Source organism: Sycon ciliatum, chromosome 2 (assembly GCF_964019385.1).
Source record: "Sycon ciliatum chromosome 2, ocSycCili1.1, whole genome shotgun sequence".
Lineage (NCBI taxonomy): Eukaryota > Metazoa > Porifera > Calcarea > Leucosolenida > Sycettidae > Sycon > Sycon ciliatum.
In genome coordinates, this window is record NC_088644.1 from 829,136 (window position 1) to 856,986 (window position 27,851).

At 44.3% G+C, this 27,851-nt stretch overlaps 2 protein-coding genes and 1 non-coding gene across 3 annotated transcripts in view; 2 read left to right on the plus strand and 1 right to left on the minus strand.

Annotated features, from left to right (window-relative positions):
* The first annotated feature begins 686 nt into the window (after positions 1-686).
* On the plus strand, positions 687-24,540 carry LOC135808175 (uncharacterized). The gene is made up of 23 exons (XM_065321327.1): positions 687-1,023; positions 1,519-1,812; positions 3,018-3,103; positions 3,389-3,434; positions 4,654-4,813; positions 5,146-5,207; positions 6,177-6,248; positions 6,795-6,880; positions 7,296-7,415; positions 8,111-8,164; positions 8,507-8,661; positions 9,120-9,220; positions 9,442-9,603; positions 10,247-10,387; positions 10,705-10,880; positions 12,395-12,496; positions 12,762-12,850; positions 20,969-21,082; positions 21,335-21,395; positions 21,742-21,942; positions 22,767-22,843; positions 23,099-23,174; positions 23,806-24,540. Exons 1-23 carry the CDS (start codon positions 945-947, stop codon positions 23,902-23,904), a joined length of 2,613 nt encoding a protein of 870 aa, XP_065177399.1. The 5' UTR covers positions 687-944; the 3' UTR covers positions 23,905-24,540.
* Positions 24,387-24,470, plus strand: Trnal-cag (transfer RNA leucine (anticodon CAG)). Its single transcript has one exon. It is a non-coding gene; the product is annotated as a tRNA-Leu (tRNA).
* Positions 24,541-25,972: 1,432 nt separating the features above from the next.
* Positions 25,973-27,851, minus strand: part of LOC135808176 (integrin alpha-8-like) — a 34,027-nt gene continuing 32,148 nt past the window's right edge. Inside the window, exons 29-30 of the mRNA XM_065321328.1 lie at positions 27,454-27,576; positions 25,973-26,959 (exon numbers count right to left, since the gene is read on the minus strand). Of these exons, the coding sequence (XP_065177400.1) occupies positions 26,819-26,959; positions 27,454-27,576 (264 nt within the window). The 3' untranslated portion in view covers positions 25,973-26,818. The remainder of the gene's footprint in view (positions 26,960-27,453; positions 27,577-27,851) is intronic.

Here is a 27,851-nt window from a genome sequence, read left to right on the forward strand (position 1 = left end):
CGGTAATATCGATAAAGAAGGGAGCAGAATTCAAGGCCCACTGTTAGCTAATTATTGTTAGTTCTGCCCATTTCACTGCTCTTCGTGCAGAATCTGTTAATTTTTCCAGCATTGCCCGTCAAAGCCTTGTGTTAGGAGAAGGAGGACATAGTACAGACGGTGTGAGGTACATGATTGTATTTTCATCCGCCTATACAATTACTTCATCTACGCTGGGGAGGTATGGGTGCGAAAGCGGGGGGATTTGGGCCGAGATCTGGAAATAAGCGAAGGGGACGGGATCGGGAGAGCAACCGCAGGCACAGGATGTTACAACACTCAACAGTAACTAACTTTACTTGTTACTTGTTGTAGTGTACATCTAGTACTGTACAGACTACAGTAGTAGTAGTACAGTCTAGACTACAGCCATGTACATGAGTCATGACCATGACATGATTAGAGGTCTACAGACTACATGAAGCAGGGGGTCGTCATGTAGGTCTACCATAGCCTACGGCCGGGACTCCCTGACATGAAGCGACGCCGACGGGATCCGGACAGGACGTGAAGTAGTTAGTTCGAGTCAGATCAGACAGCTACAGGTGCAGAGAGATCACCAGATCACGTGAAATGGCAATGATTCACTCATCGTTTTCTTCGCGGTGTCATTCCGAAAGGACAGCGACCTGGACTGAAGTGAGTGAAGACTGAAGTCCCAGCGCCGGACTGAAGTATTGACCCCGACGAAGATAAGATCTTTCCTTGGCTTCAGAAAACAACAGGCAAGAAGTGACAGTAATTTCCACGAATGGACTGCACTATCAGTGTCCGCATCTCTCCGAGAAACTAGTTCGCGGCGCCGGGTAACAATACGTATTTCACTGTGGACTGAGCAGTGAGTAGGACAAGCAAAGATTTGCAGCCAAGTGCCGTAAGGGCGGCCTGCATGCAGCTAGCGCAGGATGGTTCTGTCCGTGGCTCTGAAGTGTCGCTTGGTCCGGGGCCTGAGCGAGGAGCAAAATCATGAGAGCTGGAGCCCTGGTAAGAATCCATGGCACTCCGAAAGCAGTTTCTACACAAATGAAAGTTGCGGCCATTGGGTAAAATTATTGGTGTCTCGCCATCCTGGAATAAAAGAATAATGCAAAATTGCGGAAATTTGTTTTTGTGAATTGAGTCCAAGGTCGCTAACTTATTGTGTGATGAAGCTACATTGCCATTGGTCTGTACTGAGTCACAAGTAAATTCAAAAAGCATAGCCACCGTTTTGAATGTCATACACTCCTTCCTTATTTGGGTCTCTATCTACATTGAAGTAGTAATAATAGAGGCAGAGTAAAAACAATTCTACTTCAGTGCTTGTTCAAGTTGCTGTCCTCTACTTTACCATCATGCGGTCAATGTCAGCCATGTCAAAAGCACTGACATAATACCGCAATATTATTGCGGTGATTATTGGTGAAGGGACTACAATGTATATTGTACAAGTCATCGGTGTGCTGTGACTTGTGCTTGCTTTTCGTTCATTCTCTGCAGAGATAGATACCAGCGAGATCATCTCCATTCGTCGCCGGCAGCTAGTAATCGACAACGTAGCTGCTTACACACTACAGCAATTCCTCAGTACTCTTCAGTTATTGTTTATTGATGACGTCATCACTGCCAGCAAGGCGAATCAGTCAGAAGGTCACTCTGTTGGAACACCCGACGACAACAACAAAGTGACAGGCTGGAGCAATGCGGCACGCGCTGATGCTGATCCCAGTGTGGTTAGCAAGAAAGAGCCGCATCGTGTCAGGATCTGGATGAAGAGTCCATCTAGCGTAGCCGGTAAGAAGTTTTCATAGCATTGAAGTACAACCGCTACTGCCGGAAGGTGACCTTTAAAGAAGAGAAAGTGCTTGCCGCAGTCACAAAATCATACACCACTATCCAAACCAGTCTCTGGTCTGCACCTGAAAATTCCGCTTTGGGTGGTGTTGTGTGATTCTGTGAGCTAAATGAAGTGGCTACAGTGGAGTGTTAGCACCCTAAAACAATAGAGAGAGATGGAGAGAGTTTTGCCTGATACTTCCACTGTACATGCGCGACACAATAGAATAACATTTAAAAGGGAAAATAGACACTTAGGTGGAGAGTCGAGGAACATCACCACAGAGGTATGAAAAAGGACAGGTACTGAGGTAGTCGACTAGTTTCACTTACGGTGCTAACCAATATGATTGCCAAGATACTGTGAGTCCCAACGTGCAACAGTTTGGCACAGTACTGATGGTCGGCACTGATAACATGTTAGTGGCTCGACATAATATGTCCATCACACCTCAGCCACATGCGCTATGACCAATAGCTTTCCACCTTGAAGGGTTCCGGGCGATGTCTTGCAATTTTACAACCAATACACTTCTAAGGTGGATGACTATTGCTTAGCACATTCAAACCATTTGTAAAGAAGCCAAGTTTACAGTTGTTGAATGTCAGTGCCAGCTGTCAGTATTGTGCCACATGTCACACACTCTATTTCGCAGTATCTTACTGCTGATATACTGCTACTTGTATCTAGTGGTGGATACACTTAGTGTAGGTAGTAAGCGTTTGGTCATTTCCATAGATTGAGATGCTATTTGTTCTGTTTAGTAAATTCCATGTTCATGTCGGGACACTTGAGAAAGATTCTTTGTAGTTTCCCAGAGCTGTACTTCTAACGGGTGGGCAAAGACTTACGCGTGACGCTATGCAGCATTGGTGAGCGGACGGCCATTGCAGCACGTGCGTGGTTGGCATTTATTTTCGATTCACGGATGTGCGTATGCGCAGGCACCCTTGTGTGTGTCGTGTGCCAAGTGCTGATCTTGGGGATACAGTAGCACATTGATCTGGCCATTTAGGTTGCTTAGTATAGACCAAAGCATGTGCATAGATCACGGTACTGAATCAGTAAGCAGGCTTGGAATTATGTGTTTGGTTTGTGATTAGCTTTACCTTCTCACACATACACACACACACACACACTTCACACACTGCACACTGCACAGTGGATACTGTGGATCAAGACAGCTCTACTGTATACACGCTGATGACGTGTGATATGGATATTCAGCTGATGCTTCACTCAATCAAGGTGAGTGGCACTGGGGTGCACTGCAGCACTACACTGAGCAGTGCACTGCGCCCGTACATAAATCATACTAACACAACGCCTCACCATCACAATGCTCCCACTATGCAAGTTGTTGTCTTTGCCTGTGAGCTGTGATAATTGTAAAAAATAAAAAATAAAATAAATAGAATACTGTTCACTGGGTATCGAGATACTGTGTGAATGTGTTGACCTAAACAACCATTGTCACTTTACTCCCACCCTATCGGCCGGTGTTGTGGTGTTGTACTGCGGTTTGTACTGTAGGACGGCACTCAGCTGAATGTGGACATGCAGCTCATGAAGACGGCTGGTAAGATTCTCAAGGACTCAAAGCATGTCATGTTGAGTCGCTCCCTGTAGAGGAGACGGTTTCAAATAGGACATAGGTTGCAAACCGGAACGGTCTAAATATACACTTTCTCTCTTGGTATTTTGATTAGAAAACGTATGTCACAGTGAGACTACGATGTGTTTCACTCAGCACCAAAATTCCATGGCTCTGCAAACTTCAACATGCCAGCTTCCCGCAAACATATTTCGAGTGAACAATCCACACTGATGATCGGATTGGGTCTACACAATTTTGCTGTCAACCCGTTCCGGTATCGAACCGTCGCCTCTACTGCTGTGCTGGTGTCAACCATGACTGGGGTAGTACTGTTTGATGTAAAATCCTGGTTGTTTCTTTACCAGCATTGCTCCAATGCCCAGTTCAGTCACTTCCGGTGGACATATCACCATGCTATGAATGATACTGCTACAAGCCTGAACTGATCTATACAAAAACTGGATCTCCAACATCCAGCATTGATTTGGCATTGTGATGTTGCACTGTCCAGCTCTATTGCCCTGCTTACCGTATCTAACGGCTGCTATGAATCTGACTGAGTGTTTGTGAGCCATTGTTCTCATATTATTCATCGGGCATGGCACCACGGCTAGGGGTGGGCGGATTATTCCCGGAATATTTTGGGAATACTATCGTTGAGAACATTTTGGGAATTTTAGGTGAATTCTATCGATCTTTTACCAGATCCGTTGACCTTCAGAAGAGTTTTGGGGGAATTCTGTCAATTTCGACCTGCCAAAAAACAAAAGCGTATCCATGGACGCACGCGCATGTACATCAGCAACACCCGTAGATCCTGCATGCAGTGATCACGTGCCTGACCGTCCATTTTGCATACTAAAGAGCATGAGCAAGGCACGGTTCGTGCTGGGCCATGGGGTTCTTTTGGGGGGGGGGGGGGGGAATTCTGGAGAATTTTTTCGATGTTTTGGGAGAATACTTTCGAAGTTCCGCGGGAAATGCCCGAAAGCATAATATCGGGTGCGTGCGAGCATAATCCGCGCATCCCTAACCACGGCAGCCATATCATGTGCCCTTGCTGTAAGGAAATTTGTACTTATTGTGTCAAAATTGTACTTCGTCTTGTGTCAAAATGTGTACTTCTTGTGTCAAATTTGTACTTCTTCTTGAGTCAAATGTGTACTTATTGTGTTAATATATCTACTTCTTGCGTTCCCAGAGCGCTATCCTGTAGGTACCCACGGTGTGTTGGGAGGTGATGACGGTACTGATGGTCCATTCCCTATAGATCCTGGAGATACGCATGTCAGTACACCTGTTGGTGGTGGACTTGTCGAGTCAAGACTTACCTGTGATGTCTTTGTGGCTGGTGCTGGAAGGTGAGTTTCCTGGCTATAGGCATGTCCTTAGATCACAAGGAATACAATCAGTTGAGCCATTTGGGCCTCTAAGGAAAACAATAGACGTACATACAGTGTCTGCTCATTCTATTTGTCAGTTTGCACGACTGCCCAACTCAACAGAGTCATGGCTCATAATCACAGTTAGTATTGCACTATCCTCTGGAAAGGCTTGATTTCAGATTCAACAACGTGTTTGCAAACTTACTCGGCATTTCACTTTGCTAAGGCTTTGTTAAGTAACAGTTACAATGCATAACACATGGCATGCAGAGACATTCCAGTGTTGCTTTTGTCCCTGTTGCTTATAGTGCTGGATTGGGTGCTGCCTTGTCGGCTGCCAGGAGTGGTGCGTCAGTGATCTGCGCACATGGTGAGTTCTGCAGTGCATGATGACGCTCTTTACAATCACAGAATGCCTTTATCTACAGCATGGGCGTCGGACACGCTACGGTCACTACGGTGTTGAGTCTGTACCACTCCTTGCCACTGGTAGCCTGTTAATAAAAGGCACTGATTTGGGCTGTAAATTTCGAAAAAGTTCCGAGGAGACCGTATCCCAACCGTACGAGTAAATTGTTCTTCAGGTGGCTGACCACCCTAAACCTATCTTCCGACGGCTCTGTTCATCATGGCCCGGGTCTATGTTCATCATGGCCCGGGTCTATGTTCATCATCCCCGGGTCTATGTTCATCATGGCCCGGGTCTATGTTCATCATGGCCCGGGTCTATGTTCATCATCCCCGGGTCTATGTTCATCATGGCCCGGGTCTATGTTCATCATCCCCGGGTCTATGTTCATCATGGCCCGGGTCTATGTTCATCATGGCCCGGGTCTATGTTCATCATGGCCCGGGTCTCTGTTCATCATCCCCGGGTCTATGTTCATCAATTCATGGCCCGGGTCTATGTACATTGCATGTATGTAGAGGTGGATGCGGTGCACTTTGGGATCAGTGACCTGATTGCGATCCGGAGTGATATCATCAGACATACAAACGCGGTGTAGAAACGAGACAGTAGACTTGAAATGTTACAAATTTAACTGCGTACTCTGGTCTTTGTGGATGGTACATCCCGGGTGACCTTTTAAAAGGAGGTTGAAGAGTACGAATGAAGTAGCGGTGAGGCATCCTGCAGCTTCATAACTCGAAGAGAATTGGTGAGCACACATGCTCATTCCCTGGGCACTGCAAATTCACAACTCATTTCATTTCACAGAATCATTTTCAATGCCGGTTTCGGCAAATTGCCATCATCAGGATGCAATATGGTTGAAGAGTACCATGGAGTAACTGATGCTCAGTGTCTGACTGTGTATCGTGTTCCTTCTCTCCACAGGCAGGAAAGTAGTCGGTGGGAATTCGTCTAGTGAAGTCAAACTCAATATGGTGGGTGCTGACATCAGTGGAGGTACGGGATGCCTTGTCACCGTATGTTCTATGCAATCAACCTAGCCCATGGTCATGTAATACATACTGAAGGAAATAGACACACGAGTTGAAAGTGTAACAAACTAACGACAGGTATAAATCCCATTTGACTACCAATAACTCCCATTGCATGTAATGTCAGCATATTATGCCAATTGATGGTCATAACATGATGGATTTCTCCTGGTCTAAAATCCACCCCGGCTATGTTTTAGTGTGTGTCTTGCATCACAATGCGGCTAATGGGGTTTCTCGGCACTTGTGCCAGTGGTTGTGAGACTTATCCACTCACCCCACCGTTAGCCTCTGCCGCTAGGGTTTACAGGGTGTTAGCGACCGTCGTGAGTTTCCTTCGGGAACGGACACGATAATTTTCTTTTTTTCTTCTTTTTTTGTATCACAACCCAACAACCCTGCAAGGTATTGTACTGACCATTTTCAGTTATATTACCGGTAAGTTGTCATCAACGGAGTAAAACCTTCTGGACATTGGCCATGCTGTTCTTTCCTTGACATTGACATGCAGGACGCGGTGTTGAGCTGCAGACTGAAGCACGTGAAGGAGGTATTCTGGAAGAGATACGTCTGGACAATTCCGTGTACAATGCTCAGGTAAACGTGTAGAACGAGAATGTCACGGGTTGGGTTGAGACCACTTCCTGCTGTAAGTTAGTCAGAAGAATTCTAGTCAATCACACTGGGCTCATTTCCACTGAAATGCACTGATGATGATACAAGTACATTGTATCAGAATTACTTGATTTGTTATCCTCACCTACTTTGCGATTTTAGTACAGGTCACGTTCTTGTATGGTGCAGCTGCTGGCTGAAGCAGTCTGCATTTTAAAATGCATTCTATTCCAAGAATGGAAGAAAGTTCAAGAAACACACCCCGGCAGCATCATGTGTGCCGTGTTTACAGTTGGCACAGTGTCACTAGTCTCAGTTACGTGAATGCAAGCTGCTGCCTCCGCAGCCGCATCAGTAGTAGGAATGATGTTTCTCCTCTCTATGTCTTTGCATGCAGTGGTGTCCGGAGATGTGGGACCTGACAATGCTTGACAAGTTCCGGACACTTCCCAATATGAACTTGCTTCTCAACACTTGGTTTGTGTCATGTACATTGGACGACAATGGATCGATTACGGTGAGTTAACAATACGGCGTTTCTTTTATCAAGTACAGTTGAATGTTGCAAATCAAACAAAGGCAGTGCGCAACTAACTTACGTGCTGCAACTCTTGTCGCTGAGGCTTTGGTTGAGAGGCATGTCTAGAACGAACCTCCTGCGGGCTTCTGGATGTTATGTCCAAAGCTGTAAGTGATGAGAAGATTTGGTTTGGCCAAATCTGTAGACCGTGGCAGAATGCCTGAGAGCACATGTCGCAGTGTGTGCAGACTGGTAGCACAATCAGTCTACATTTCCAGGGTAATGGCTGTAGTGCATGTGTCAGTTGCTGTGTAGTCACGCTACAGACATGAAGTAATCGGCAGTCTTGCATTGACTAGCCACGCCAACTGAAGATGAAATTTTGAGTCACAACACTTGCTTGATATACCTATCGACAACAGTGTGCGTCCTTCTATATCAAAACACAGTTCTTTGAACTTCTTTGGCTGAACTGTGGTCCGACCAAATTCTCTGTTAACAGACAGATTGGCTGCTACTTCCCTTCACTTGTGTGATACCTCTATGAGTGAATTCTTGATGATTTGTACAGGAAAACTGCATGAACCAATAGCATGTTGCCATGGTAAACAGCTCAGACTCCAGAATCGTTACTGGGAAGGCGACGGGGCAGATACTCTTCATGCGTGTTTTTCATTCCGTGTTTCCTGCAGAGTGTAGTTGCTGAGTGTCAGCTGACCCAACGTCGTTACATCATCACAGCAAAGGTACATTGTAATCATGTGACGGACCACACGCACACCGTAGCCACCATATCTACCGTATCCAGAGTCCAAGCTGCATGTATTCTGACTCTGAATACTGACCTGACTGCTGTGGCAAGTGAGGCTGTCAAGAGAACCATTCTGATCGTTATGGTCCGTCCTCCCTGCATAGTTGAGTGAACACTCTCTGTGGGCGATTGTCCTTCTTGTCGACTTGGCATGACTGATGATGATGAGAATACTTTCACTTGACTAAATGTGAATACCAGTACTTGTAGTGGATATTCCTCTTGCTAGCTGTGCGCTGATGGGTCAAGTTGATAATGTATTCTTGCTGCGTATCAGGTGTACATAGACACAACTGGTGATGGTCGACTGGGAGCTGAGGCAAAGTGTCAGTGGAGACAAGGTCGTGAAGCACAGTCCGAGTACAAGGAATCGCTGGCTATGCTGACAGCGGACACTGCTACGGAGGGATCATCACTTGCCTTCACCACCAAGTAAATAATAACTTTAATAGCAATTGCCACACAAGCCTGGCACTAAGTATGCATGTAGTCTTTGCATACGACATGATAAAGTACTCGTAGTGGTTTGGGTATTGGATCTTTGTATCATCTGAGAATGCATCAATGTGCTATTGACGTTATTCATATCTTTGCATGAATCAGGGCATAATTTCAGGAGGTTCTTGTTACTGAATTGCTTCATTATTGATGCTGCTACAGTGTTGATGAAATGGCGGAGCCCCACACCAGCGTGTTAATTTAGATCATGTGTAACTTGATGTCCTCTCCCTGTCACTGCCACTGCCATCATGACACAGAGACATGGTAAAACCAACTTGGTGTAGGCTCCCTGTCCATCCCGTCGTGACACAGAGACGTCGTGACACAGAGACATGGTAAAACCAACTTGTTGTTCTTTCCCTCTCCATATCCATCATGCCATGACACAGAGACATGGGGAGGCCTACTCCGTTCTCACTGCCAACATCCTATAATCGTCGGTTTACAGCGGAGGACTTTGCTCATCGCAAACTGGCTTCCTATGACTATGGTGAGATTCTTACCTGTTTGCTGGCGTATCTGCAGTAGCACCTACTCACGGTCTATACGCAATGTGTACGCATTGTATACCCAATGTTTACACAGTACATAGTATTGGTGGACAGGCCATTATTGCATTGGTTAGCCACTCTCATTGTACTTGTAACGTAAAAGCCTTGGTGGGCCGGGAGATTGAGTTGACCTTGTAGCTGCTGGTGTTGTCCTTCTCAGGCTATTGGTGGATAGAGCTATCCTGGCCGTATGATAATGTCAGCGACCAGAACACAATCACAGCTGAACTTCACCAGGCACTGCTTGGTGTGTGGGACTATATGAAGAACAGTGGTGGAGAGCTGGCTGAGAAGACAAAGAACCTGGCACTGGACTGGTTTGGTGAGACACTGTGTGTGCATGATGTAATGCAGCAGGCAGGTGCATGACGTAATGCAATAGTCATGTGCAGTCATGTGCATAACCTAATGCAGTACTAATGTGTATGCTGTAATGCAGTACTAATGTGCATGACATAATGCAGTACATATGTGCATGACATAATGCAGTACTTATGTGCATGACATAATGCAGTACTTATGTGCATGACATAATGCAGTACTGATGATGTAATGCAGTACTAATGTGCATGATGTAATGCAGTACTAATGCTGTAATGCAGTAGTCATGTGTATGATGTAATACAGTAGTCAGTACATCCAGTCATTATGCAGTCATGTGTTCTCACAGTCTGTAGGCTGTATTACACTGGTTACAATCAGCCAGAACCTCTGCAGAAACTTTAGTAAGGGTGTGTAATGGGGGGGGGGGGGGGGGGTTGAACCTTACCTCCGCATCCAGTCTGAGTCTCTTAGTGCTATTCGATAGGCCTGACTTTGAACTACTCTGGTAGTGCTGATTTAGATGGAAATATCCCGATGTAATGAAGCTTTTTGATGCCGTCAAGAGCTATCTTGATGGTCTAATATGACAGCTCTATCACTTTGTTTATCTACATATCGATTCACTGTCATTTTTCTGTTAGGGTATTACCCTTGCAAACGTGAGGCACGTCGTCTCAAGGGCTTGTATACGATGACACAGAATGACATGGTACCCACGCCGGCTGCTTTCTCTGATACCGTGTGCCATGGCGGCTGGGGACTGGACCTGCACAATCCTAAAGGTAATACTGTAACACACCATAGGCTGTTCTTCAAACTGTGTCGTAAAGCTGAAGTAGGCTAAACTCTAATGCTAATTCGGCCAGAAATGGCGCCGAGGATAATTATGATGAATAGGCATGCACTTGTAATATTGCCTCAGCCTTTCCTGATGCCATGCTGTGCTTTCTAGCAACATTGTTTGCACGCTCCCTGGTTTAACAAAGCAAGAAATCATACTACTACTGTGTACTGAAAGCTGATTGAATGCACTTTATGCAGCTTACATTGTTTTTGAGTGTTGATACTCTTGCACTCATTTGTCCACCATCCCATGTAGGAATCAATGATCCAGACATGCCGCCGTTTTCCAGCACCCACACCCCGTACATCTACGGCACACCATTGAGATGTTTTGTGTCAGCTGATGTCAGTAACATGATGATGGCTGGTAGACTAGCTAGCTTCACACATGTAGCGTTTGGATCACAGCGCGTCATGGCAACATGCTGTGTGGTGAGTGCATAGACAAGTTGCACAGTTGTAATATTATAACTCTGATGCATTAAATCGGTTGTGGCGACAAACGCGATTAGGCCGGCTGCAGGGACGCCGTAATGTCGCACTCGCCCCAGCACCATTCAAACAATTCCCTTTGGCAGTTCACGGCACGAACTTCAACAAAGCCCCGTGAATGCGTACCAGGGGAAGGCTAGACAGCATGTCTCTAGACATCAATAGGCATCGTATGAAAAGCCAGTCAATAGCACTAAAGAGCGAAAGCCTTTGTAACGGTTCGGTTTCACTCGCGCACCGGGCCCGAGCTGGCAGCACAAGCAAACGCCGGACGCGAGCTGGCAGCACAAACAAACGCCTTACTCACACGAGACCGTTGGGCCAACGGATGGCCACAGCCATCAAAAACAGGAACAAACCCATCCACGGCTCTTTCTCTCGCTAGCTGTGCTGCTGTGTGCATCCAACTGTTTTGCAATTTCTCCCTCCCACCCACGCCTCCTGGTATTTATTATCGCTCTACACTATCCTACGTCTCACAATGAGTGCCACTCAGCATGATGGTACTCCAAGCTACATTTTATTTGATCTGTCCTAGCTCACTATTCTGGACAAAATATTAATTCAATTGCAATGAAGCGCCGGGGGCCGGCGGGGGCATTCGGCGGCTTGGTCTGATTCCTACCTTGTTGGTAACCGGCTTGAGATTTCCAAGGTTGCTATGACAACGTGCAGTCATGCGCAGGGCCACCCAACATGCATTGGGGGCCAGGAAAGACAGAAACGCGTTGCTAGGCAACAGCAAAAGCGCTCGGCGAGTATCACGCTACTCATGCAGCACGCACGTTGGCTTAGGGTATCACGCTACCCTTGCGCTGCAGGGTACCACATTGCCCCTCGCTGGAATCAGACCCGCGCCCCGGATACCTTGCACTGGCCTCCTGACGGCCAAACTCAACCAACTTGTGCGCTGTGACTGGGGTTGTGCATGTATTAGCAACATAATGTGGCCCAGGTCGGCAGACTTTCAATTAGCCAAGCGAGCTACTCAGGCCAGGGTGCATGATCACTATTCGAAGCACTTATCGTCCATGCAGCAGTCGGGTTAAGACCACAGATGAGGAATTGCTCCAAGGCTGGTCTATACTTCCCCATCTCATCACTGCATATCATAGATACATAGGCAACACAGGATTACATTGGATGTTACTTCAAAGTACTGTATTCAGTAATACAGGGGATTCCATTGTGATTGGCTTTTGTCGATATACGTTACTTGGACAGCCAGTATTCTTCACCTGGTAATGGTGCTAAGCACAATCATGGCATGGGAACGCCAGAAACTGATTCTATTGACAAAGAACACTGACAGTCGCAAAGACAATGACAGTGAGGTTCATCCAGAGGTCAGTACAACAGGCGAGATACTACCGCAAGATACTCTCTTGGGAGAATAATCGTATATACGGAGTTTGCCAATGTTTCGTTTGTTCTTGTTATTGCCCACTGTCTAGCATGGCCAAGGTGCTGGTACAGCTGCTGCCTATGCTGCACTTCACGGCATGACACCACAACAAGTTGCCAAAGATCCCGATGCTGTCTGGAGTGTGCAACAGGTATAGCAAAAAGTCACCAACGTTTTCCTGCTACATGCATATGCATAACGAATATATCGTAAGCATAGCCTTTTAGACTAGCCTCTGTGTCCAGTTTAGAGTCGGACTTATGACCCAATAGAGTTTATCACAGTATTTCTGTGCTATTCTTGCAAATCCATTTCAAGATCAGTCCTCTGTCGCAACTGGGAGAGGTATGTTTGTACAAGTAGTCGTTAGGGGAGGACACATGTGTATTGTTTGCTGCATGTGTGTGCATCTGTAGCAACTACTGCGTGATGATCAGTTTGTTATTGGTCAAGTGAATCAAGATCCTCGCGACAAGGCACTCACTGCTACTGCAACTGCTACATCGTAAGTCTGTAATGTGTCAATAGTAGTCCTGCCTGGGAGCGTTTTTTACATCCGTGCTGCTGCCCACAATCAACTGGGAACTCGTGGCCAGGCACAAGGGGTACATGGATACGGCTGATGGGGTCTTTCTCGGCACTTGTGCCAGTGGTTGTGAGACTTATCCACTCACCCCCACCGCTAGGCGCTGCATCTGCCGCTAGGGTTTACCGGGTGATAGCGGCCGTCGTGAGTTCCCTTCGGGAACGGATAATTTACTCTTTTTTTTGCTTACCTCTTGGCCACCAACACAGTCCTGTTTCCTATTGTGGCGGTCATGTGTACACACAATATCATGTCTACACACAATATCATGTGTACACACAATATCATGTCTACACACCATATCATGTCTACACACCATATCATGTCTACACACCATATCATGTCTACACACCATATCATGTCTACACACAATATCATGTCTACACACCATATCATGTCTACACACCATATCATGTCTACACACCATATCATGTCTACACACCATATCATGTCTACACACAATATCATGTCTACACACCATATCATGTCTACACACCATATCATGTCTACACACCATATCATGTCTACACACCATATCATGTCTACACACAATATCATGTCTACACACCATATCATGTCTACACACCATATCATGTCTACACACCATATCATGTCTACACACCATATCATGTCTACACACCATATCATGTCTACACACCATATCATGTCTACACACAATATCATGTCTACACACCATATCATGTCTACACACCATATCATGTCTACACACCATATCATGTCTACACACCATATCATGTCTACACACCATATCATGTCTACACACAATATCATGTCTACACACCATATCATGTCTACACACCATATCATGTCTACACACCATATCATGTCTACACACAATATCATGTCTACACACCATATCATGTGTACACACAATATCATGTCTACACACCATATCATGTCTACACACCATATCATGTGTACACACCATATCATGTCTACACACCATATCATGTCTACACACCATATCATGTCTACACACCATATCATGTCTACACACCATATCATGTCTACACACCATATCATGTCTACACACCATATCATGTCTACACACAATATCATGTCTACACACCATATCATGTGTACACACAATATCATGTCTACACACCATATCATGTCTACACACCATATCATGTCTACACACCATATCATGTCTACACACCATATCATGTCTACACACCATATCATGTCTACACACCATATCATGTCTACACACCATATCATGTCTACACACAATATCATGTCTACACACCATATCATGTGTACACACAATATCATGTCTACACACCATATCATGTCTACACACCATATCATGTCTACACACCATATCATGTGTACACACCATATCATGTCTACACACCATATCATGTGTACACACCATATCATGTGTACACACCATATCATGTGTACACACCATATCATGTCTACACACCATATCATGTGTACACACCATATCATGTGTACACACCATATCATGTCTACACACAATATCATGTCTACACACCATATCATGTGTACACACCATATCATGTCTACACACCATATCATGTCTACACACCATATCATGTCTACACACCATATCATGTCTACACACCATATCATGTCTACACACAATATCATGTCTACACACCATATCATGTCTACACACAATATCATGTCTACACACCATATCATGTGTACACACCATATCATGTCTACACACCATATCATGTGTACACACCATATCATGTCTACACACCATATCATGTCTACACACCATATCATGTCTACACACAATATCATGTGTACACACCATATCATGTGTACACACCATATCATGTGTACACACCATATCATGTGTACACACCATATCATGTCTACACACCATATCATGTGTACACACCATATCATGTGTACACACCATATCATGTCTACACACAATATCATGTCTACACACCATATCATGTGTACACACCATATCATGTCTACACACCATATCATGTCTACACACCATATCATGTCTACACACCATATCATGTCTACACACCATATCATGTCTACACACCATATCATGTCTACACACAATATCATGTCTACACACCATATCATGTCTACACACAATATCATGTCTACACACCATATCATGTGTACACACCATATCATGTCTACACACCATATCATGTGTACACACCATATCATGTCTACACACCATATCATGTCTACACACCATATCATGTCTACACACAATATCATGTGTACACACCATATCATGTGTACACACCATATCATGTGTACACACCATATCATGTGTACACACCATATCATGTCTACACACCATATCATGTGTACACACCATATCATGTGTACACACCATATCATGTCTACACACAATATCATGTCTACACACCATATCATGTGTACACACCATATCATGTCTACACACCATATCATGTCTACACACCATATCATGTCTACACACCATATCATGTCTACACACCATATCATGTCTACACACCATATCATGTCTACACACAATATCATGTCTACACACCATATCATGTCTACACACAATATCATGTCTACACACCATATCATGTGTACACACCATATCATGTCTACACACCATATCATGTGTACACACCATATCATGTCTACACACCATATCATGTCTACACACCATATCATGTCTACACACAATATCATGTGTACACACCATATCATGTGTACACACCATATCATGTGTACACACCATATCATGTGTACACACCATATCATGTCTACACACCATATCATGTGTACACACCATATCATGTGTACACACCATATCATGTCTACACACAATATCATGTCTACACATCATATCATGTGTACACACCATATCATGTCTACACACCATATCATGTCTACACACCATATCATGTCTACACACCATATCATGTCTACACACCATATCATGTCTACACACCATATCATGTCTACACACAATATCATGTGTACACACCATATCATGTGTACACACCATATCATGTGTACACACCATATCATGTGTACACACCATATCATGTCTACACACCATATCATGTGTACACACCATATCATGTGTACACACCATATCATGTCTACACACCATATCATGTCTACACACCATATCATGTCTACACACCATATCATGTCTACACACCATATCATGTCTACACACCATATCATGTCTACACACCATATCATGTCTACACACCATATCATGTCTACACACAATATCATGTGTACACACCATATCATGTGTACACACCATATCATGTGTACACACCATATCATGTGTACACACCATATCATGTCTACACACCATATCATGTCTACACACCATATCATGTCTACACACCATATCATGTCTACACACCATATCATGTCTACACACCATATCATGTCTACACACCATATCATGTCTACACACCATATCATGTCTACACACAATATCATGTGTACACACCATATCATGTGTACACACCATATCATGTGTACACACCATATCATGTCTACACACCATATCATGTGTACACACCATATCATGTGTACACACCATATCATGTCTACACACAATATCATGTGTACACACCATATCATGTGTACACACCATATCATGTCTACACACCATATCATGTCTACACACCATATCATGTCTACACACCATATCATGTCTACACACCATATCATGTCTACACACCATATCATGTCTACACACAATATCATGTGTACACACCATATCATGTGTACACACCATATCATGTGTACACACCATATCATGTGTACACACCATATCATGTCTACACACCATATCATGTGTACACACCATATCATGTGTACACACCATATCATGTCTACACACCATATCATGTCTACACACCATATCATGTCTACACACCATATCATGTCTACACACCATATCATGTCTACACACCATATCATGTCTACACACCATATCATGTCTACACACAATATCATGTGTACACACCATATCATGTGTACACACCATATCATGTGTACACACCATATCATGTGTACACACCATATCATGTCTACACACCATATCATGTGTACACACCATATCATGTGTACACACCATATCATGTCTACACACAATATCATGTGTACACACCATATCATGTGTACACACCATATCATGTGTACACACCATATCATGTGTACACACCATATCATGTCTACACACCATATCATGTGTACACACCATATCATGTCTACACACCATATCATGTCTACACACCATATCATGTCTACACACCATATCATGTGTACACACCATATCATGTGTACACACCATATCATGTCTACACACCATATCATGTCTACACACCATATCATGTCTACACACAATATCATGTCTACACACAATATCATGTCTACACACAATATCATGTCTACACACCATATCATGTCTACACACAATATCATGTCTACACACAATATCATGTCTACACACAATATCATGTCTACACACCATATCATGTCTACACACCATATCATGTCTACACACCATATCATGTCTACACACAATATCATGTCTACACACAATATCATGTCTACACACAATATCATGTCTACACACAATATCATGTCTACACACCATATCATGTCTACACACCATATCATGTGTACACATCATATCATGTGTACACACCATATCATGTGTACACACCATATCATGTCTACACACCATATCATGTCTACACACAATATCATGTCTACACACAATATCATGTGTACACACCATATCATGTGTACACACCATATCATGTGTACACACCATATCATGTCTACACACCATATCATGTCTACACACCATATCATGTCTACACACCATATCATGTCTACACACCATATCATGTCTACACACCATATCATGTGTACACACCATATCATGTGTACACACCATATCATGTCTACACACCATATCATGTCTACACACCATATCATGTCTACACACAATATCATGTCTACACACAATATCATGTCTACACACAATATCATGTCTACACACCATATCATGTCTACACACAATATCATGTCTACACACAATATCATGTCTACACACAATATCATGTCTACACACCATATCATGTCTACACACCATATCATGTCTACACACCATATCATGTCTACACACAATATCATGTCTACACACAATATCATGTCTACACACAATATCATGTCTACACACAATATCATGTCTACACACAATATCATGTCTACACACCATATCATGTCTACACACCATATCATGTGTACACATCATATCATGTGTACACACCATATCATGTGTACACACCATATCATGTCTACACACCATATCATGTCTACACACAATATCATGTCTACACACAATATCATGTCTACACACCATATCATGTGTACACACCATATCATGTCTACACACCATATCATGTCTACACACAATATCATGTCTACACACAATATCATGTCTACACACCATATCATGTCTACACACCATATCATGTCTACACACCATATCATGTCTACACACCATATCATGTGTACACACAATATCATGTGTACACACAATATCATGTGTACACACCATATCATGTCTACACACCATATCATGTCTACACACAATATCATGTCTACACACAATATCATGTCTACACACCATATCATGTCTACACACCATATCATGTCTACACACCATATCATGTGTACACACCATATCATGTGTACACACAATATCATGTGTACACACAATATCATGTGTACACACCATATCATGTCTACACACCATATCATGTCTACACACAATATCATGTCTACACACAATATCATGTCTACACACCATATCATGTCTACACACCATATCATGTGTACACACCATATCATGTGTACACATCATATCATGTGTACACATCATATCATGTCTACACATCATATCATGTCTACACATCATATCATGTCTACACACCGTATCATGTCTACACACCATATCATACACAAAGTTTACTAAGGCCATGACACTGCCGGACCAATCAAAACTGGTCCCGGCGATCCTGACTAAATTCAGTGCTAATTGTTGCCAACCTGGAATGGTTCAGTGTAGCCATATCACAACTGAAGTATCGCCCTGAAAGTCATCAGGGTTGCAACGACAGTACAAGGAATGACAGCAAGGGAGAAGGAATATAAGCAAGCACCTTTTTCGTAGTTGATACCTGTGTTGATACCTGTGTTGATACCTGTGTTGATACCTGTGTTGATACCTGTGTTGATACCTGTGTTGATACCTGTGTTGATACCTGTGTTGATACCTGTGTTGATACCTGTGTTGATACCTGTGTTGATACCTGTGTTGATACCTGTGTTGATACCTGTGTTGATACCTGTGTTGATACCTGTGTTGATACCTGTGTTGATACCTGTGTTGATACCTGTGTTGATACCTGTGTTGATACCTGTGTTGATACCTGTGTTGATACCTGTGTTGATACCTGTGTTGATACCTGTGTTGATACCTGTGTTGATACCTGTGTTGATACCTGTGTTGATACCTGTGTTGATACCTGTGTTGATACCTGTGTTGATACCTGTGTTGATACCTGTGTTGATACCTGTGTTGATACCTGTGTTGATACCTGTGTTGATACCTGTGTTGATACCTGTGTTGATACCTGTGTTGATACCTGTGTTGATACCTGTGTTGATACCTGTGTTGATACCTGTGTTGATACCTGTGTTGATACCTGTGTTGATACCTGTGTTGATACCTGTGTTGATACCTGTGTTGATACCTGTGTTGATACCTGTGTTGATACCTGTGTTGATACCTGTGTTGATACCTGTGTTGATACCTGTGTTGATACCTGTGTTGATACCTGTGTTGATACCTGTGTTGATACCTGTGTTGATACCTGTGTTGATACCTGTGTTGATACCTGTGTTGATACCTGTGTTGATACCTGTGTTGATACCTGTGTTGATACCTGTGTTGATACCTGTGTTGATACCTGTGTTGATACCTGTGTTGATACCTGTGTTGATACCTGTGTTGATACCTGTGTTGATACCTGTGTTGATACCTGTGTTGATACCTGTGTTGATACCTGTGTTGATACCTGTGTTGATACCTGTGTTGATACCTGTGTTGATACCTGTGTTGATACCTGTGTTGATACCTGTGTTGATACCTGTGTTGATACCTGTGTTGATACCTGTGTTGATACCTGTGTTGATACCTGTGTTGATACCTGTGTTGATACCTGTGTTGATACCTGTGTTGATACCTGTGTTGATACCTGTGTTGATACCTGTGTTGATACCTGTGTTGATACCTGTGTTGATACCTGTGTTGATACCTGTGTTGATACCTGTGTTGATACCTGTGTTGATACCTGTGTTGATACCTGTGTTGATACCTGTGTTGATACCTGTGTTGATACCTGTGTTGATACCTGTGTTGATACCTGTGTTGATACCTGTGTTGATACCTGTGTTGATACCTGTGTTGATACCTGTGTTGATACCTGTGTTGATACCTGTGTTGATACCTGTGTTGATACCTGTGTTGATACCTGTGTTGATACCTGTGTTGATACCTGTGTTGATACCTGTGTTGATACCTGTGTTGATACCTGTGTTGATACCTGTGTTGATACCTGTGTTGATACCTGTGTTGATACCTGTGTTGATACCTGTGTTGATACCTGTGTTGATACCTGTGTTGATACCTGTGTTGATACCTGTGTTGATACCTGTGTTGATACCTGTGTTGATACCTGTGTTGATACCTGTGTTGATACCTGTGTTGATACCTGTGTTGATACCTGTGTTGATACCTGTGTTGATACCTGTGTTGATACCTGTGTTGATACCTGTGTTGATACCTGTGTTGATACCTGTGTTGATACCTGTGTTGATACCTGTGTTGATACCTGTGTTGATACCTGGCTTAGAAATAATAGAGGTGACTTGACTCACTGCATGCCCCCTCTGTATTTTCATGCTTTCTCTGCTCGACAGAGAACAAGACATAGGACCAGCAACAGCAGTGACTTCTGGTCAAACGCGTGCTGTGTTTGGCAAGGGTGGATGTATGACATCACAGTCCCTGCCCGGCACTAACCGATGGATCAGGTTAGTTCTGTACTCTGGCTAGTCTTCAGATGTGAAGCGATGCAGTGCATGTGTGTTCTGCTGGAGGCCCATGTGACATCAAACAAATACACACCAGTATAAGGGCTAATTGTAATAAGATGGTGTTGATCTACATATCGCCGTATGATCACTGCTTTCTGCTGTTTTCTGTACTTCATATTCCGCACTCCACACCCTATACACTGGACTTTGAACAACTGCTATCATTGTCTTCCACGCTTCTCTGCTCAGCAATGGACTACCAGCTACACTCACATTGATGTTCAAAGAACCCATTGCTTCAGTTGGACAGGTATGTCCCCAGTACAGCAACTCAATTAGGGCCTCATCAATTTGATAACCTAGTTTGACAGGCACTGATGGCTAACCCAATAGGAACCATGCTCAGCTATAGTCAATATCAAAAAGCCGCAAAATCAATTTTTCTGCACGTATTGATGCAAGCTCACATAACCGGCCGAAACAAACAAAAACAAAAACAAAAACAGAACATCAGCTGTATTGAATGTCAATGTGTCCGCTCCTTCTCTTCAGAATAGTGAAACACTACAGGCAATTGCGAGAAATGCTTTCTCTTTCTCTATCTCACTCAGCCACTCTCCTCCACCTCCTGTCTCTCTATCTCTGTCTGCGCTTAGGTTGAGCTCGTCTTTGACTCTGGCCTATTCCGCTTGCTGACATTCACAATGAAGAAAGCTCATCAAGAGAAGATGGTGTGGGGCCAAGCACAGCCAGAGCTTGTCAAGGACTACAGCATTGAAGCATTGCCAGTAGCAACAAACTCCTGGCAGACGCTCACGGACGTTGAAGACAATCACCAGAGGAAGAGAGTGCACATGGTGAGATCTGTGTATTCATGATGTCATTGTGATGTGATGAATAGGCCTCCGCGGAATATGCTCGTATTTTTACCGATAATTCCTTTGAGCATTGCTCAAAATTTCGACCTATTATTCCCGTAATTCCACCAATAATTCTCACAATAATGCTTTTTTTCTTCCCTTTTTTTGCAGATACCGTACCGCGTACGGGTTTTTTTGCCACTTGTACGGGCAAAAAAATCACGGTTCGCGTGAAACTCGGCTGGAAGCTTTTTTTCTTTCTTTTTTGAAATACCGGGCGATCAACTTCAGGATCACAAGCTTTTTGGTACAAATCTGGGTGTTATAAATAAAAAAATTGAAGAAAGGGGGGCATTGCTCAAATTTTACCGATTATTCCACAAAAATTGCCAATAATTCCCGTTTTAAAAATCACACCGATAATTCCCGAAATTATGCCTTACATTCCGCGGAGGCCTAGTGATGAAGCAGCTCAAGTTCTGCCTGCAACCAGCGGGCCGCCATGGTTGCTACAGCAACCAACGTTGCAAGCAGTTTCCTCGCGAATTGTCCAACCATACAGTGGCAGATCTTTCAACCACAAGGACAGCCATGTCCACGGCACCCCTGTCCACGGCCCCCCCTGTCCACGGCCCCCCTGTCCACGCCCCCCCCCCCCCCCTGTCCACGGCCCCCCTGTCCTTACCGATGAGATACATGTGTTTCTTTCTGCCCTTTCCTGGTCATAGTAAAGTTCCTGAATCCCTCATTATCCAGGGTATGAGGAGTTGAGAGGGAAAGTTCTTCCTGACTGAATTTGTTTGTTCTGCCGACTTCCTCAGATTGGCTATGCAGAGAAGTGCTCTGGCATCCGTATCACTGTGACAGCCACCAATGGCATTGCTGATGCTCGTATTTGGTAAGCACTGTTCTAGTATTGCTGCCAATGACTGGTACTCTCTATTCTGCAGTCTGCATAATGTTGACATGATGCCATAGAAATGCAAGTATCAGTTCAGGCATTGCAGCGCTGTCATAGTGACGTAATTCAGGCATTGCAGTGATGTCATAGTGACGTAATTCAGGCATTGCAGCCACAGCCTTTGCATGTCATTGCCACGCAGTCCGTTGCACAGCATCCTTCTTCTTCTTCTTCATTCTTTGTTTGCTACAGTGAGGTGAGAGTGTATGAGATTGGTAATGGAGGAAAGTTTCCAGTCAAGCCGAAAGGACTACAGCCACATCCACTGGTAAGTGGCAAATCGCTCTTTTCAATGAGCATGTACTACTATTACTGGGTGTGGCAGGTAGCCTGGCCACCGGGGCAGTGGGCAGCAGACACCCAAGATTTCCTGACCCACCAGCTATGCCAGTCTCTCTTCATGTTAGCATTCATGTAGTAATCAATATTAGTTCAACAATGTGAGCCTTTTCTGAGGTGTTATTGACTCCCTAGCTCTGCTTTTAAAAGTGCACGAGCATATGAGAAAGGTTCTGCACACAATAATAAGATTAGTACTACTAGTACTTGAGAACGTGGTCGATCTACGGAAAGGCCTACGAACACTGCATGTGGATCCGTGTTCCGCCATACGGAGCTTTCTAATCACGTAGCTGCCCTTGGTAACTCCAAACGCAACAGTGTACGACTTGGGGAGAGAGCCATAAATGTATGCCCCAATCCGCTTACAAAGCACCTACATGTTAGAGCCTCGCTTACACTACGTAGACAACTTTCCGTAAGTGGAGTGCAAACACGCGAATTCACGGGTTTTCCCGCCCACTTACATAAAGTTGCTCAATTTTATGTAGTGCGTAAACCTCTCTATTATTGCATTTCTTAAGTTGTAATTCTTTGTTTATGTAACAAATTTCCTACAGTTGACAATGCAAGACCATGCACAAGCAAGCCTTCACTTGGCAGCTCCTCCTGAGCCAACTTGGTGGAGGGAAACAGATGCCGACGACATAGCAGCCTAGACCCAGGTCACATGACTTGTACCGTGCAAAACATGACGTCACTATGACACCAACATGATGTCATCATCGTAATGTTACTCCCGACCACGTGACCAGACCCAGTGTATTGTAAATGATGTCATGCAATGAGATTTCAAGTTTGTGATGGCGGCGATCCGAACTTGTGTTACACATTTATTATAGTTGACCATCTATTTTGTTAAAACTCCAATCTCTTTTATAGCCTCATTCTGAAATGATGAATCATTGCATTGAAAAGTGAATCCAAACTATTGAAAGCCGCATGCTGTTGTGACATGCTGTTAGCTGTGCACTTGGCAAGTTCCTTCTCCCACCCTAACCAGCTATCACCTGCCTTGATTCGAATTCTACAAAAGTCAGTTCGCCATCGTTCTGCTGGTTCACGGTTCAGCAGCACCATGAGGAGAAACTCGCCACTGTGATGTGGTTGAGCAACACAACATGCTGATCTGCATATCTGGGTCAGGATGGCCGAGTGGTCTAAGGCGCTGCGTTCAGGTCGCAGTCTACTTCTGTAGGCGTGGGTTCGAATCCCACTTCTGACATCCAAATATTTTTTTCCATTTTTTCTCTTCTGCTAGCATTACATGGCCCCAGTATCATGGGAATCTGCCATAGGCACCAGCCTGCAGGCTGCAGCTTCAACATCCGTTGACGCCAGGGAGTAGTACAATATGAGAGGTTTCGCTCTACGTAAATACTAATTACGTATGAAAATTCGTATGTCGTACTGTGACATGCCGGGGAACGAGGGCAACTTTCATAGTACGGCTGTGTTTACATGAAGCGTTTCAACCCGGGTTGAGTTCTCACCCGGGTCAGATTTCAACCCGCCATGTGCACAAAATGAATGGCGCGTTTACATGACGCATTGCGCTTGACCCGGGTTGAAATTTCGCCCCGGGTTGATTTCAACCCTCCCCCCAAGGGGAGGGTTGAAACCAACCCGGGTCAAGAAAATCGTACAAACGTACTTCTCTGCGTATCTCGCGCCAGGTTTGAACGGCACTGCAGATGCAAATTTCGCGCGAACGGATTCACGTGACCATACAGGACTGTAGAAGTGGACTTTTGGCGGCATATCAGTATTTGACCCGGGTCAACTGTCTTCATGTAAACGCTCACCTCTTTTGTCTATCGTACAGACTTTCAACCCGGGCTGAACTCGTCCCGGGTTGAAATTTCTCATGTAAACACAATCTCTCTACGGATTTCCGTAGGAAAGCTGTTTCCTACGTTGGGGCCTCCGTAGGACATTTTGAAATATTTTTCGCATTTTCCGGATTTGTCCATGGCGAAGTTCAAGCCGCACGAAACACAAGGTACACACACCGTACACCACGTGCAAAATACGGTGGAAAACGCGGTTTCGGTTCGTGGTGCATGCAGCCAACGCGTCTCCAAAGCAACAAAGGATATTAAGCAGGCGTGGAGAAATCACGTAGAGCGAAACCAAGAGTAGATAAACAAGAGTGTGCAACTCGCGGATGGGTAGGCCCACGGCGGAATTTTTTGTTGACGTAATCTTTTCGACGACGCATGAGCTGCAAGTCTTTCGGAAAGTTTTCCCTCGTGCTCTTGGCCGGCTTTACACTACAAGGTCGGTGCCCAGCACGTGCTCTCACACTGCTCTGCGGTGAAATGCGCGTTCTTCTGAAAAAAGGTGACGTCAACAAAAAATTCCGCCGTGGGCGGGGGTATCTGCAGATTATGCAGGAGAGATCCGGAGTTGCACACTCTTGTTTATCTACTCTTGGCGAAGCCCAACAGGCGCTGATCTTTATGTATGAAAATTACGTGCAGTTCCTACGTTATTTTCATACATAATTCCGTAGAGCGAAACCTCCTTATCGTATTACTCCCAGGTTGACGCACTGTCGGCTCAGGTGAAATTCCACTCAGTATGAGTAGAATGGTCAAAAGCAAAGAATGTCTTGATCTGCTTTTGTGCATGACTGGTCTCTGCATACCTCCCCCTTGTTTGCCCAGTGCAGTATGCAACTGTGGGTGCGCCACTACACAACCTGCTTCACCATTTTAAACGATCTTAAGCACCAGCATGGCTTGAAATTGCAATGCTACAACTCAGCAGTGTACACTGTGCAATGCAACACCGTATAATAATAATATTGTCACAATATTATTGTAAAAATACACAACAAAGATGAAGACGACAGCAACAACAATCGTGAGAATAAAGAATTCAAACAACAACAACACCACCGACGACAATAAGAATAAGAGGCACGAGGAAAGCTTGGTAATAATAGACATAGCCGGTGAAATGAAAATGTAATGTACACTGTACACTGTATAGACTACAGACTATACAGCCATGCAGTTATAGGTCCCAGCTATGGTTACCGGGGAAACACACAAGCAACATAGGCAAGAACTGCCCACAGCTCAGGTCTCAAGTACAGTATTCTAGTTATCAGCCAGCGTATGATAGCGTCTGATGCACACAGGACGGCGACGACTCTAGTGATGGGTTATTACAGCAGTGAGAGACTAAACAGTTTTGCACCTTTCCAAAGGGGATTCCCCTGGAAGTAGTACCTTTCCATATACACTTGAAACGTCACACTACATCGTGCACGTGTATGTACAACAGTCAAAAGGTATGCATGATTGCAGCTCAAGGTGATCATGTGAGTACTGCTTATATCAAGTTAAACGTCACACCTGATCAAGCCACTGCACAGGTACCACCACCAACACACACAAGTGTTAACTAGCTGGTCACTGTGCAGGCTGTCAGTAGTATCCATGTGACTTGACCAAGTGACTTCAGTTATCATAGATCAGATTAGTTATTCTTAGAGAGATCTAATATGTGGACTTCCTCTTTCTCTCTCTCTACAAGGAAATTTCCAGCAGCTGCTTCTTTGCGCTAGATCTCGGCATCATCTTCATCTTCCGCAGTTGCTTCATGGGCCTTTGAAGTAACCTGATCGGGAGCTGCGCTGCGCCAAGCCATTGCCCCATCAGCCTGTGCCATTTCTTCCGGCTTCTTGCGTTTAAAGAAGCCAAGCTATTCCATGGAAAAGAAGCAGAAAACGGAATACTCCGTCAAAATAATCTTCCCCAGGGCTTGGAGAGTACAACATTCAAAGGGAAACAGAACAAGACACTTCCTCCTGCACACACTCTACCACGATTCCACCCTGTACAGTGTCCACACCCTGTACAGTACAGTGTACCCACACCCTGTACAGTATCCACACCCCGTGCAGCATTCACACCCTGCACGGTATCCACACCCTGTACAGCACCCACACCCTGTACTGAATTCACACCCTGTACAGTATCCACACCCTGTACAGTATCCACACCCTGTACAGTATCCACACCCTGTACAGTATCCACACCCTGTACAGTATCCACACCCTGTACAGTATCCACACCCTGTACAGTATCCACACCCTGTACAGTATTCACACTCTGTACACACTCTGGGGCAGCGTACATGACTCGTGCGATCAGATTTCACCGAGCCACACTTTACACCGCCTGCTTAGTACTTACCATGTAGAGAACGACAAAGATAATAGCGATGAGCACCAGGCAACCAATCACAACGCCGATGATTACACCAGAGTTTGCACTGGCCGTTGCCTGTTCTTCCGGCAAACTGTACTCAGTTGCCCTCTGCACACAAGCACAGCAGCAGCAGCACACACAGCAATTTTTTTAAACAATCTGGAAACAACTCTTGTACTGGCAAAACTCAAAACAATTCATTGAAAACCAGCGCAGCATGTTAAGGCTGTCCGCCTTCTCCGTGAAAAAACACAGCAATAGGGAGGTTTCGCTCTACGGAATTACGTATGAAAATAATGTAGGAACTGCACGGAATTTTCATACGTAAAAATCAGAGCTGTTGGGTTTCGCTCTACGTGATTTCTCCACGACTGCTAAACATG

Excerpts from the sequence above, each read along its gene's own strand:
- LOC135808175 (XM_065321327.1), top strand. The coding sequence starts at position 945 with ATGGTTCTGTCCGTGGCTCTGAAGTGTCGCTTGGTCCGGGGCCTGAGC. Across the intron at positions 3,104-3,388 it reads TGATGCTTCACTCAATCAAG|GACGGCACTCAGCTGAATGT; the intron begins GTGAGTGGCACT and ends TTTGTACTGTAG. Across the intron at positions 8,165-8,506 it reads GTTACATCATCACAGCAAAG|GTGTACATAGACACAACTGG; the intron begins GTACATTGTAAT and ends GCTGCGTATCAG.